The sequence below is a fragment of the Pogoniulus pusillus genome, chromosome 8 (genome assembly GCF_015220805.1).
Source record: "Pogoniulus pusillus isolate bPogPus1 chromosome 8, bPogPus1.pri, whole genome shotgun sequence".
Classification (NCBI taxonomy): Eukaryota; Metazoa; Chordata; class Aves; order Piciformes; family Lybiidae; genus Pogoniulus; species Pogoniulus pusillus.
Window position 1 is genome coordinate 12458886 of NC_087271.1, and position 14859 is coordinate 12473744.

The 14859-nt window shown below is 48.7% G+C and overlaps 1 protein-coding gene across 1 annotated transcript; it reads right to left on the minus strand.

The window, feature by feature from the left end:
- Positions 1-1262: 1262 nt before the first annotated feature.
- Positions 1263-14846, minus strand: VAMP4 (vesicle associated membrane protein 4). The gene is made up of 8 exons (XM_064147258.1): positions 14736-14846; positions 14234-14345; positions 12373-12419; positions 11957-12007; positions 4219-4319; positions 3170-3249; positions 2934-2985; positions 1263-1884 (listed from the first exon to the last, which is right to left on the minus strand). Exons 2-8 carry the CDS (start codon positions 14297-14299, stop codon positions 1856-1858), a joined length of 426 nt encoding a protein of 141 aa, XP_064003328.1. The 5' UTR covers positions 14300-14345; positions 14736-14846; the 3' UTR covers positions 1263-1855.
- Between the last annotated feature and the right edge of the window lie 13 nt (positions 14847-14859).

Consider the following 14859-nt stretch of genomic DNA (forward strand, 5'->3'; position numbering starts at 1 on the left):
TTAAACTTGGGCATTGCCTCTAGCAAACTACTGCAAAACTAACTTCTGTTGTTCAGACCTGATGCCAACAGGGGTTTGAGGTCCTGACATGCTGCTGCAGCACCAAGGTCCTTCTGTGGTTGGCAGCAGTAGCAAGATGGGACTGAGAAAGCCAGAGGTACTGACAGGACTCTTCACCTGTGTTTCCCTAGCAGGCAGGCCAAAGCAGGCTCAGCATGGCTGTTATGCAGGCTCAGTGCCATTAACTCACTTTACAGCTGGCAGGAAATGTACCCAAAGGCTCAGTGAGACCTGCAGCCCCCTCTGAAGACAGACGCAGTCCCTCTTCATCCACCTTCTATGTTCTTTCAGCGGTGGAAAGAAGCCAAAGGCAAAGGCAAGATGACTGTCATCCCTTCTATTGGCTTTGTGATCTTAAAACCAGGCTACACTTCCAAGAGGAAAAACCCAGCTTGGCCTTCTAATTCCCACCTGGAGAGAGAAGGGCCAGCAGAGGAGAAAAGCTCTGTTTATGTTCCAGCTGGGCAAGCAGAGCTTGTAATCACATCCGACCCTCCAGCCTGCTGTGCTCAGTTTTAATCCCCTTGTCTGCACGGAGCCACGCAGTCACTCAGGTGGAAACTCTGTACAAGATTCTGGGGGCAGGTTCAGAAGAGGAGGGTGGAACATGGCACAGGGAATTCTCTGGGGCACCGTTTCCCCTCTCCATCATTACTTCAGGCACACACTCTGAAGGACAGTGCTTCTCTCATCAGAAGAGATACAGTGAAAAAGAAGCAGGAGAGACTGATCTCGACTCAGCTCAAGTCCTAGGCTCAGGGCTGGAAGGAACAAGAGTCCCGCAAATGAGAAGCTGACAGAAGTGCCTTCAGCACCCACGACCAAGGGTGGAGGCAGTTAAAATGCAGTCCAGCACAGGGGCCCCTGCTCCCCCCAGGCACTGCAGTGCATCTGTCTGAACACAGCCCCCAGCCCACTGGATTGCAGGGAAATGAAATGGGCTGACGTGCAAGACCACAACCACCACAGTGAGGGGAAGGGTTCTGAATATGGTCTGGGCTCGTTCACTCTGTACTAGTTTCAGAAGAGTTGCTGTCCTCCTGCTGTGTCTCTTGTATCCCATGGCTGATAAATGGGCTTGACATGCACTTCTTGCTTCTGGTGAAGAAAATGCTGAAACAGCCCTTTCCTGGGGACTCCTGGAAGCAGAGAGCCCTGAATGACCTCCAGAACACAATCAAGACATGCAGGAACTCCAGATGTACAGTCAAAAATAGGTTTACTGGAATGTCTTTAGTCACAGCTGTAAGCAGCAATACTGAAAACACTGAGCTTGTGCATTCCCACGGCAGGACCAGAAAGTCTTCTGGACTGGAAAACCTAAATTATTTCTTTATTTAAATAAGAAAACACCACCCTTGTAAGGGTCTGTTCCCTATAAGATAATGCTATGTTTCTCCTCTCCTTTGCTTTGAAAGGACAGAGTCCCTGCTGCCTTCCACAGCAGGCAGCAGGGAACTGCTTAAATGGTATTATTATTAATATTAGACCATATATACAGATAAACCATAGTGGCAAGTAGCCAGCTCCAAACAAGAGACCCAAAATTCCACAAAACAGGCGGTTTGGGAATGGTATCTTCTGTTATATAAAAAAAAATTCTCATAGCAGGAGCAGGTACTCAAAAAAAAATCATTTGGCAGTTCTTAAAATACTTTCAGAACTGGGTACTTGCTGCTGCCTCCTCACTCCTTGGAGAAAAACAACTTCAAAGCTATATACAGATATCTCACTTAAATTACACAGCAGTTTGGTTATCCCAGAGCCAGCTCCACCAAAGCCTCCAGCTGCCCCGTCAGGTGTGGTACTTCAAGACTATTGGTACTAGAAAAGACAAAGAAACAAACTCTCAGCCACACACCTTAACATGAAACACTGATCCCCACTGGAAGCATCCCCCTATTCTGTAAGGAACCCAGCTGGCAGCTGTAAGGGAAAGTGTTTCCAAGTCCATGCTAATGAAATCTGCTGCCCACAGATGCTAGACAACATTTCCTGCCACCTTCATCTCCTTCCAGATTCCCAAAATTAAACCAGGTGGGATTTTCCATCAGTCTTTCATTCTCTCTCTGCACCACTCACCCTGCTGCCAGCTGTGTCTCTCCTGCTGCAGGCAATGTGTCAGCAGGACAGCAGACCACAAGGAGTTTGCCAAAATAAACGAGAACAGTTCCAGAGGTGCCTTTAGCCACAGCTGCTGAGAGGAAAACCCTCTGGACCCAGTGGCACAGAAGAGTTGTGCTGGGTTACCAAGAACCCTGGAGCACATCATTCTGCCGGCAGAGGTCTGAATTACTTCTGCCTGTAAGAAACACACTCTGGCCTTTACTACCTGTTCGTTAGGAACAGCAGCAACACCTCTGCTCTAGGAAGCTCCAGACAGATGAAAAAGGGCAGAGGAAGTGACCGATAAAGCCACAACAGTTACTTCCTGAAAATTAAGCAGCCTGGGGCTTTGGGGAGCAGTGTTTGCAGAGAGCAGACCCATTGCAAGATGGCTGATATATGTGGAGAGGCCTTTGGGGGACATTGCTCTGGACTGGAACTCTCCTGTCTACTCCCACCAGCCTCAGGATCAGCCAGTGCTAACCCTGGGCCAGTACAACATTGGCAGGGCAAGGCAACATTGGCTTTCTTCGGCCACAGTTGGTAGGATTTGATTTGAACCTGCTCCTCTGTGTTTAAACCTTGCAGAAGAGCAGCATGGAGTGCTCTACAGGCACCACTTAGGAATGTTTAAGGCAGAGTAGGGTCCAACAGGAGTGCCTCAGGTCCTCGCCTTGGGGAAAACAGCACCACAGTGGCGCTCATGGTGTCAACTGCCTCAAGTATTTCAATGCCAGACACGGCTGGGGTGACCTGGAGCTACTCACCGATGATCACAAGCAGGACAATGACTGCCACCAGTGCTATGATTGCCTTCATCTGCAAGAGGAGCACAGAAGAGTATTACACAGAGTGCCATGTGTAGCTGCTTTGATCTGAAAGGAGTCCCTTTGCCTTCCAACATCTTTTCAACTAGAAAGCAGAGCTTCTCCATCCCCTCCTAGGGAGGGCAAGTAACCATCCTTCCACAAACCCACCCCTGCCTGTTCCTATTCCTGCTCACCTTGCAACCTCGCCACCACATCTGTCTCCGAAGCTGCTTGGCTCTGTTGCTGAAAGCTGTTGCGTTGTCTGATAAACTCTCTGGAAGAGGAGACAAGAGGCAATTCAGTGGCACGGGCGCTCATAGCCTCCACTCTTTTTACTGGCTCCACTAAGCTTTAGGCAATAAACTCAGCATTAGGGGAAAAGACCCAACCACAGCATGATTCACCAAAGCCACAGAAGATGCAGACGCCCTGTGCTAGAGCACACATAGACCTACCAAGCCCCACTGAGCCCCCTTTGTGCTGGCTGTCATCTGAGGACAGGGATTTGCTTGGCAAGCCAGCAAACGAGCAGAGAGCTGAAGTGCTCATGGCTGTTCAGAGACAGACCAATCTACCTTTGCTTGAATGGCCAACTGGATCACAGCACCCAAACGCCTCCAAACTAATGCCTCTGCACAGAGCAGCAGAAGACAAAGGTTGAAAGAGGACAATGTCAGCAGAGAAACATTTCTGCAGAATCACAGAACCTTAGAGGTTGGAAGGGATCTCCAGAGATCCCTCCTTGCCAAGGTGGGATCACCCAGCATAGTCTGCACAGGAGTGCATCCAGGTGGGCTTTGAAAGTGTCCAGAGAAGGAGGCTCCACAACCTCTCTGGGCAGCCTATTCCAGTGCTCTGTCACCTGCCCTGTAAAGATTTTTCTCCTCACGTTGAGGTGAACCTTCTATGTTCAAGTTTGTAGCCATTGTTCCTTGTTATACTTTTGCACACCACCACCAAGAGATTGGCTCCATACACTTGACACCCACCCCTCAGATATTTGTACACATAGGTAAGATCTCCTCTCAGTCTTCTCTTCTCCATACTAAACAGCCCCAGGTTTCTCAGTCTCTCTTCACAGGAGAGAGTTCGCCCAAGGCTAGAAAACTGCTCCCAGTAAGGATAGAAAGACAAGGCCAGGTCTGTCATTAAGCACTTTCTGAACTGAAACCAGGTAACCTGGTTGAGCAGTGGAGAAGAGAACCAGGGGAACAATCCAGCAGAGCTGCATTTAGTGTCACACCTGATTTATCCTGCAGGTCATCCAGCCGCTCGCCTCGTTCAATCACCTTTGTGATGTTCTCCTGCATAACGTCAATGACTTCATCCACCTGGTTCTGGACACTAGAGCAGAGCAAAGACAGTGTGAGGAACAGAAGTGAGCATGACCAGCTTTATTGCAGCACCAGCCCTTGCTCAGAGCTGCCCAGGATGGCAGGATCTGAGAGTTTACTGGCAAAAATCAAAAGAGAGAGCAGCAGTGGAAGAAGGTTGATGAGATGCTGAGAGGGATGGCATCACCTGGGGTGGGGCTCTGGCAAATCTGAAACAGGGTGAGGGAACACATGGGGCTCAAGGAGCATAAGCATTAACACACAAATGCAGTCAGAGAAGGCACCTCTGCTGCAGAAGAGCTCACAAAGGGAAAAAGAGAATAACATAAAACCTGCACCTTATCTTTCCCAGGTTTCACAGAATCTTGCACTGCACCTTTGCTAAGTAACTGGAGTGAAATCAAAGCAAGGTACATTCCTCACTCCAGGAACTAAGTTGCTGAATGAAACCCACTTTGCCAGGGGCATCAAAAGGTCAGTAAAGAAATGGCTGATATGAACTAAACCAAGCTATTATAAACCATCTCATAGGTTATGCAACTCTGTGGGTAGTTGTTTCAGTGAACAGTAGCCTAAATCATACCCACAGGGTTATTATAAATGCATTTATTCACTCCACAGTGGTAAGAGAGAAAAATTCTCCTGGTGGAAAAATACTGCTACATTCTGGTTTGTACTTTGGAGCTAATACACTTTTATTTTCCTGGAGACAGAAATAAGAAATTTCTTGGGGCCCTAGGGAGACAATGCATTGCTCAAGACATACTGTTCCCAGAGAGTAAATGGCAACAGCAGTGTCTTGGATGCAACGCTACACACAGGGCAACAAAACAGAAATAGCTCCAGGCCACTCGCTCTGCCTAAGCCTCAGGTTTGACAGTTTAGGTTGTCTTGATTAAAAAACATTTAAGCACTTTAAATATATCAGAATTCATCCAGCATTTACTAAATTTAAGCACAAACAGGCTACTTTAGAAACTCTCTGTTACCAAAAACAGATACCTCAAAGGGAAAAAGGGTTGCTACCACCTCATCTTTTGTGGGTGCCTGCTTAGGATCCATACTACCTCACTCCCTAAATTATCCAGTAACATCATCTTCCTGTTTGGACCCACACAAGCCCCTCTCCTCCCCACTGCCATCTCACAGATGCAGTTATTTGCCAAATGTTATGTTATATGTATATGTTATTTGCCAAATCAGGCTTTTTACAGGAGCACCAGACCCAGCTCCACCACATAGAGCCATTATCCAGCACAGCTCAGGACAGCACATCCCTCACCATGCCCTGGGAAATCAAGGCCACGAGAGAGAGCATCTGCCCCAGGGCAATAAATGTGGCCCTGCAGAATGAGGAACAGGCCCTGTCCTACCCACCACACATCTCATTAACTAGAGACACAGCAGAAATAGGTCAACATGAACTTGTCTGCATACCAGGTACTTGCCTCTCACTGAGCAGACACTTGCACTGAGACACACACACAACAAGCAGCTGCACCAAGCAGTAGTGGTCACATTGGGGAAGCAGATGTCCTGATCACATTTACTTAGCATTCCAAAATGAGGCAAGGCAAGGCATTAAAAGAAAAGTCTTTCTTCTCCCCTAAAAGCTCTAGAAAGTGGTCCAGATCTTTGAATATGAAGGGGCTTCCCATCTCAGGTCAGGCTCTGTAGCATCACTGCACTGCAGCTTCCAGAGCTGGAACTGCCAACAACCCCTCTGAAGGCACTTTCTGACCCAACAGCCTTTGTATGGCACACACTGGACCCCAGCAGTGCAAGTGAAAACTTGCTTCATTTAGGATACTGCAAAAAGGAACGTGCCTTCCCCATGCTGCATCGCAGAGTCCATGGGAGTAGCATCTCCTTGCACTCATCTACACCATGTGGTGGCAGCTCCTGCCTCCCACACGGAGGGGGCAGCTGCCTGCTAGGAGCTTATCTGGAGGAAAAAGGCACATAAAATCCCCTATGCCTCTCGGCAGGAATGTGCCCCATGCCCACAAGCCTGCTCTGATCCATCATTTGGTTTACAAGGTACGAGGCCAGTGGCAGAGCTGCCACTAAGAAAAAGAAGGTGGTGCCACTAAGGACGCAGGCAGATGCTGACTGGGAAACAGGTGGAAGTATCCTGTGGAACAAAGTGTGCACCCAAGGCAGGACATGTGCAGCCCTGTGGCCCTTCCTTAGAGCAGCAGGCGAGGAAGAGTCATACTCTATGAGGGACTTTCCTTACCTTAGCACAATAGACAAGTCCCAGCTCAGAGCTGCCAACAACACTGCTATAGCTTGGGGCAAGAGAGGAAAAGCATCTGCTATTCTGCATGAGCCAACTTGGCAAAATGCTGAGGCCTTAAACATCAGTTTCACAGGCAGAAGACTACATCTGCAGTAAGTAAATATTTCTAGAATCATTTACTGGCTTCCAAACAAAGAGCTTTCTTCCTACAACAGATCTGTAACCAAGTTATCTTGTAAAACTAATGAGCAGGAGCATGCAAGGTTACGATGCATCCAGGAACATGCAGCATAATGCAAAGCCTTTCATACCCCCACTAGCACAGATCAGAGCCTGGACGTGCTGCTGCAGTCCCAGAGCACCTTGAAGAGCTTAAGGCAACGTGGGCAGGTATGTAACTTCAAGCTGCTCTAGTATATACCAGCGTTTGGGAGAGAGCTATGGAGCACAGACCCCTTCTGCTCAAGCTGTGTCTCAGCATCCTGTATCTCCCCTGAGCTTCTGGCAAGACATTGCACACCTTTGCTGCAAGCCCAGAGCCTCCATCCTCAAGAGAACATTTCATAGATGGGGAATGGAAACACAGATAAATCAAGGCTTAAACTCTTGGATATGTTGAGGTGTTTAACTCCCATGGAATAGAGACACATTTGAGCACCCCCACCACCTTTTGGCATCTGATGTATAAGAGAACACTGGAAAAAAAGAGACCAAGCCAAGGAAAGAAACTTTGATCTCCACACACTGCTCTAGCCAGACCTCAGGCCAGGTGCCTTCCACCTATCACTGTTGCAAGATGCCTCTCAAGGAGGGGGTGAAAGATGCCCAGCCTACATGTTAGCCCAGCAGAACCACAGAACCTTAGAGGTTGGAAGAGACCTCCAGAGACCATCAAGCCCAACCCTCTCTGACAAGCAGGATCACCCAGCATAGTCTGCACAGGAATGCATCCAGGTGGGCTTTAAAAACGTCCAGAGAAGGAGACTCCACAGCCTCTCTGGGCAGCCTATTCCAGTGCTCTGTCACCCTCCCTATAAAGAAGTTTCTCCTCATTTAGAGGTGAAATATTCTATGTTCCAGTTTGTAGCCGCTGCTCCTTGTCTTATTGCTGCTGACCACCGAAAAGAGATAGGTGCCACCCACTTGACACCCACCCCTCAGATATTTATAGATATCGATGAGATCTGCTTTCAGTCTTCTCTTCTCCATACTAAACAGCCCCAGGTCTCTCTGTCTCTCTCCACAGAGCAGATTTCCCACTGATTTAGCATGCTGGAGGTTAGAAACTCAAGTTGCATTGAGAAGAAAATATCTTCTTGTTTTATTTAGCAAGAGAGAATGAATCCTGCAATGCAAAGTGTTTTTCCTGTTAGGGAGCTATTGGCTTTTGACACACACATCTCATCTGCTTCACTCCTACTTTATTTCTTCTCTTGGAAATCTGTCAGAATAGATACCTGCCAGGAAAAGGAGCAAGGCAAAAGCCAAATCAAATATATCTCCCATGATCCTCCTTCTTACTAATTATTGCAAATATGATACTTTTAACAAGGACAGCAAGTGTACACTGTGAAAGCAATTATAGGAGACCCAGCAGTGCTTAGCTTGGTTTAGACTCCTCTAACCTGTGCTTTTCTGGGTTTAGAGAATAAGCCCTTCCATTTTGGCTGCACTGGGTTAGCTGCTGAATAACTGCCTGGGCTGGTCATGGTGTTGGGCTAACAACAGTGCTGCATTCTTCAGACATCGTAAACAGGCCATGCACACACCATGGGATGTGCTGCTCAAGGCTGCTGCTTGTCTCCAAGCTGGCTGTTTACAGCCAGGATGACACACTTAGATTTTCCACCCCAGTGATATTAATAGTGCTGTGTATTTCGGTGCAAATTACACCCAAGCACCCCTCACTGTGGCAGGAACCCAGGGAAGAGGGAACAGGATGGAAAGCCAAGCCAGATACACAGTGCCAGTGCACTGCTCCCCGAGGCACAGCCCTCTGCAGTGGGGATGCCCAGCAGACAGTTCTGCTCTACTTGGGAACAGGTTATCAGCACTGAACACAAATCCCTGGCTTTAGGTTGCTGCTTCATCCCAGCTGTGATGAAGATAGCAGCCTAAGCCTCCCTGCAGCCTGCCTGTCAGTCCTTGGAAGGATTTTAACCAACAAGGTGGTCTTTGGTATCAAAGGAAAGCCTGAGCTATGGCTGGGGTCCACAGCACAAACAGCTACTTGCAGCAAGTGGCTAGGCCTGGGAAAGCTGCTGTCAACTCTTGGCTTCAAAACTGTTGAGAAACGTTTGGTGGAGCACTATGGGAAGATGACTCTTTGTTCACCAGTATGGTTAGATGGTCAAATCCACTCTATTTCCGTGATACAGTGACTTATATGCATTTCTAGCAAGAGGCGTGCTCCACCAAGATTGGTTACAGTCAGAGGGTCCAGAGTTACATGTAAGGTGTGCATAGGTTAGCTTATCACAACGTTCTAAGGGTCAGCCTCCATCACCACCCGCTCCAGCCCCTTTGGTTATCTAGTCTCTGCCCACTGCAGCTGTGTGTGGGGTGCTCAGTTGTTTACAGCTCGATTTCCTGAGCTAGCTGGGATCCAAGGACGTTCCCAGCACAGGTTGCTCATGTTTATCAATTCTTGTGTGCTGTGCTAACAAGAATTTCTCCAACACAAAACATTCCCCAAATCCTCCTTCTCAGGACATAGTTTGGGGATTTGGGGCTTGTGGACAGACAGAGCTGCTGAGGTCAAGCCCTGAGGACAGGGATACTGGCCACCAGCAGCAGCACCACCAGGGTAATCACAGGGACCAAGGCCTGGCTTCCCAGGAACCACAGCAATGTGCTAAGCTTCATCCTCAGTGCAAACAGAACCCCAAATCCAGCAGCACTGCTACCTGAAAGCAACAATACCAGCATCATAGGCAGTCAAGCAGTGCAGACAAGGGGGTGATTTTAGTAGTGGTTTTGAAAAAATAAACTGTGGTAAGAGGCTCCTGTTCTAAATCAAAGAAACCCATCTGGGAGATGATCATTTCCTCTTCCTTCAGAAAGGCATTAAGGGCTCTCTAAACACACATTGAAGACTACTCACAAAGCTTGGATGTGAAGGTAGAGCAAAGATATCAGCTCTCTCTCCTTTACCTTTTGTTTGTAACTTTGGCAAAGTGGATAAAAGCCTTTTAAAAGCTACCTTTCAAGGACAGAGATCTCAGAGGGAGCATAAGGGATCCCACGTTGCCACTTAATTACCACAGGAGCATCTCCCTAGACGGAACAGCTGTTGGGACAACAGGGCCTGACCTTCCAGACATATCAAGACAACACACAGCGTGGAAAGGTCTGTCACGAATCCTCCTGTCACTGTTACTGGCTCTGTTTCACCTCCTTCCCCTACAAGGTTTGCAGTGTTCCCCACCATCTTGATCTGCAGCTGAGCCAGCCTTGAAGGTCTCTGCTGCCAAACTCTCCACCCTGACCCAAGCCTTTTTGCTGGCAAGGACAACTAGTGAAAGTTTCCAGCCTTGCCCCTCACATTCAACATAATCCTATCACTTTTTCCTCCACACAATCCTCCATCCAGTTTCCTTCTACACCTATCTTCATACCTAATTCCTCCAGTCCCATACAACTACAGTCTCTCTAGATTTGCCCAACTATGCCTCAGCAATCCAACTATTCAAATTCCTCCTTAAAATGTCTTTTCCTTACAGTGTTTCAGCAGCAGCCCAACCCTCTTTTTCCTCCTTTGCTGAAACCAGAGTGAGCTGCATCATTGCAAAACCAGGCACCAATCTATCCAGCATGAGGGGTGGTTTCAGCAGCACCTTAATAATAAGTTCCAAGGCAAGAAGTGATGGCTGTGTGCTGCAAGTGCTTATTAAACAAAGCAACTGACATTAACGAGAGCAGAAGACAGACACTGCTTTATAATAGATGCTCCAAACACAAAATAGATGTGGCCACTTGCTGCCTCAGGTGACATATCCCATTCCAGGTCTGCTAGACAGGCAATCTCTGGCAACGGGCAAGCCTCATGTGTGGTGGGCATCTGTCACATCACACTTATGAACCCCATCAGCTCCTGGGTGAATTCATTTTTTTCTCCTCTTCACAGCTGTGATGCTGTCCTCTACCTAAGCCCCTACTCCCTTCTGCCTGGCCAAGACATCAAGAACTTCTAGAAGCACTCCTGTTCCCTCCCACTACACAGGGATGGCAGAAGACACACTGCAGTTACTTTCTGGCAGAGTAGGATGAAGGAGTAGATGTTACCCCCTCTTTATCTCTTTATGGAAGTGGGACCCCACTCATAAAACCAATTCTTATCCTTCTCAGTCATGCCAGATCAGCCTGGTCTTGCCCTAGAAAGGAGGCTTTATCCCCACTGATCTACCAGCATACCTCTACCAACATCATCTTCGCACCCTGGAGGAAACAGAATGGCTATGAAAAAGCAGAGACTGACCCACTGTCTTGATAACTCAAGTGTACTTTGCCCCTCAAGGTAATGCGGCAAGTGGGCACGGAAGCAAGAACTGCCCAACACTGATGCTGGCAATGAGTCATCTCAGAGCTGTGCTGGCCAGTTCCTGGCATGAGAAAAATCCCTAATGAAGAGCAACACTGAGTAATGCCTGGTCACTGGTTCCCACACAGATCTCTGTTCTGGTTCTGCAGAGGCCAGCAAAGGGAACTCTGCAATGCAAACTAGGGGGCTGTGAATATCCGCCCTCCTTTCTATTAAGTACTGCCATCACATCCCCCACAGAGCAAGGCAGGACAAACTAGAGCCTACAACAGGCATCATCCAGGAAGTGACTCGATAGGAGAAGGATCCAGAGCATTCACTCCTTCCTTCTTGCCCTAATACTGTCAGTAATCCTTCTCCAGCTGTAATAGCTTCCTGTTTTCCAGCTGCCCTTGGCCCCACTGAGTCACTGCTCATTTCCAGGTCACTTATATCAGTTTTTTATCTGGAGAAGAGCAGACCAGAAGACCAGCTGTTGGCCAAAACACATGGCCCTGGTGTGTTTTCTTGAGGAGCAAGTCATAGGATGAAGAAAAGAAGCAATGAAACAAACAACAACAAAAATAAAACAGTGTTAGCAAAGATTAAGACTCAATTCCACGGAACAGGTCATAACCAGAATACAGCAAGGCCTTTAGAAACTCCACTAAGCTGTTTTGAAACTATCCCATCCCTTTAGCTCTATTAATCCACAATTTCTTGATAGCTTGATTCAAATTTGAGATTTCTCTTAGCTGTGGGCCCAAAAGGTAGAAAATAACAATTAGAAGCAAGCAAGCACAACTCATGTTCATATTCAGAACTACACAGTACTCCAGTAAGACAGCAGCAAGAGTGTGTGTGACACTGAGGAACAACAACTTACTGCCTGATCTTGTCATTTCTGGGTCCAAACCTTGGTCCAGAAGGCCCTCTCCTGCAGGCAGAGGAGACAGCAATCAGGATGGAAGGTACAACAGAAACATGTTTTTAAACCAGACTTGAAAAGTCATGCAAAACAGAATCAACACCTTGCAAATCAAAGACTGTTGTCATGCCTCCCATCAGTCCCTCCCAGGTCTCAGGATGTGTGAGGCATTCCCCTTATACAGGTCACACCTTCTAAGTCTGAATTTCGATGCCAAGTCTCTGGGAGATCTCAAAGGAATCAAAGCTTTTGATTCCCAAGCCCACCCCCCACTGCTATATAGCAGGAAGCAGCTCTTAGTATGTGACCCCTCCAGTCTCAGAGCAGTAGGCAGTTAAGACTTAATTCCCTGCAGCATCCATTCAGAAACTCACAAGAAAAAGTCTTCCTCTTCATCTGAATCCTCCTCCAGCAGGTTCCTCTGAAAAAAAGCCCCACAGAACAGCTCATCATTGAGCAACCATCACTTCACACACATTTCCAGGACTTAGGATGCAACCAGCACTCTCTAACTACAGGTCACATGCGAGTTCTCCTTTAGAGAGGATCAGCCACACTTCTTGGGTGTCTGCAGTCATGCTGTTTCTCTCTGCTGATGACCAAGGGCTAAGCTGGATGTCTCTGTGCCACTATTATCACCTCGATGCTGTTTGCTGATTCTGTAAAGCACAGACCTGCAGCTCTAACTCAGGACAACTCACACCTCTGCCACTCAGCCAAGCTGCATTTGTGTCAATGGGCAGGTTCAGATCTCAGTTCTTGGGACAAGTACAGCTCCCTGCATCCTCCCTGTGCAAGTCAGCTATGGAAAAAAGGCCCTCTCTGCTCAAGAGATGATCCTCAGTGCTGTGCTCTGTCAACAGCAACTGCTCAAAATGTGTCAGCAGTGCCTACAGCCACCCTGGGCTACCCCATCCATGTGGGAATTCAGATCCACTCCTGATTTGGAGGACATGATTTCTCTAGCTATTACAGCAGCAGGTGTAAGAAGGATGGCTGCAAAGAAACACACTGGGCTCCAGGCATGGCACATCCAGAGGGGTCAGCTCTTCTAAACTCCCAATTTAAACAAAATTTAAACAAAAGCTACAACTGTAGCTCATCTGCTTCATGTCAGAGGGCTCCTCACTACAACCCATCAGATGATTCAAAGGATGATTTTTAAGAGCAACTCCATAACCTTGCTTCAGCCTGAAAGTTCTGGACAAACATGTTAGTAGAGTTCATTCCTTATGTCAGGGCAGCACACATTTTCCAGTCAAACTGAGGGCTCCCAGTAACATCTATTTAGGAATAAAAATAATCAAGAACAGGCAATGGCACCTTAAATCCATAGGCACAGAAACATAACAGATGGCCCTTGTGGTACCAACAACTGCTGCTTCCCCTGTACATAAATTCAGGCTCCCACCTCTGTAAGCACAGTGCTCTTATTTTGAAGCCTACCTACATTTCCATCCTTGTCACATTTGCTCAATCAACTTAAGCAAGCCACAAGACCACGGAATAATTTCAGCCATCACCTCCCTCAAGGGATGAATAAACTGCTCTGGGCAACAGAGGATCCTCCTCTCACCGAGAGCTATTGTGAGCTGTTGCAGCATTTCAGACTACAGCCTAAACCTGGGTTTAGCACAGTATGGTCCCGGGACGAACACATCAGGTTAAATCCACCTTGTTAGAAACAAGTGCATCACCCTGACCCCTATTTCAAAGTCTGAACATTGGGAACAGAAGAGAAATTCAGATGTGAAGCACAGAATAACTTCACATGAATCCTTTAGGCAGCTGCTTGGGGAGGAGAGCTGTACTGTGCCCAAGCCACACTCTGCGGAGAGGCAGGAGACTGAAGTACGCTGGGATCTTATAGCGACAGAGGCAGCCAAAAGGCACTGGAACAGGTTCTCAAAACAGCCATATCTCCTAGTGTGGGTCGTTTTAAAACACACAGCCTAGGCTTGCTGCACAGCCGGTCCCCTCACTAAATACTACTATCAACAGTGACACTACTGGGCTTCTGAGCCATGGAGGATGGCTTCAAAGAAGAAAGCTGGAGCTTCACCCACACCAGCCCGGCAGTTAATGGCACAAGAAGCAACAGCAGCGGCCTTGCGGTTCCCAAGGTATGTTGACACCCACCTGCCCGGTGTAGGCACCTACCCTGGGCACCCCTACCTAAGTAACAGCCTATTTACGGCCACCAGCAACAGAGGGCTGGTCCCCGCCGGCACTCACCCGCTCGCTCTTCACCGAGCCTGTCACCTCGTCGTCGTTCAGGTGCCGCTTGAATTTCGGAGGCATGGTCTCTACCTGCGGGAGAGGTGGCTTGGTGCCCGGGAGGAGACGCCTAGAGAAACGGCAGGAAACGGCCGGGTCATCTCGATGCTCGGAGCCCCAGCTGCGCGTCCCCCCTCACCGGAGCCCGGCAGAACAGGGACAGTGCTCGCTGGGCCCCGTAGGCGGCCAGAGCCCCGCACCGGCAGGCTCAGAGAGATAGGACGAAGAAAAAAGGAGAAAGAACGAAACAGGACCAGGACGGGAGGATGTAACGGCCTCAGGGAGGAGGGATGTCAGGAGAGGGGGGATATCAGAGCAGCCGGCACCCGGCCGCCTGCGCTTTCGCCCGGCCCCCCCGTTCTCGTTCCCCGCACTACCAAACAGAGCCGGTGTCCAGGCAGAGGAGGCACCTCACACCTGCAACGGTAGAGGTCCCCGCCGCCGCCGCAGCCCCACTTACCGGGCTCCGCTTCAGGCCGGGCCGGCGGGAAATGGCCGGTGCAGCGGTCGCGGCCAGTCAGCTGTCCCATCGACCACCTCGGCGCTCCGCTTGCCACGCCGAGCGCCGAGCTACCGATGCCGGA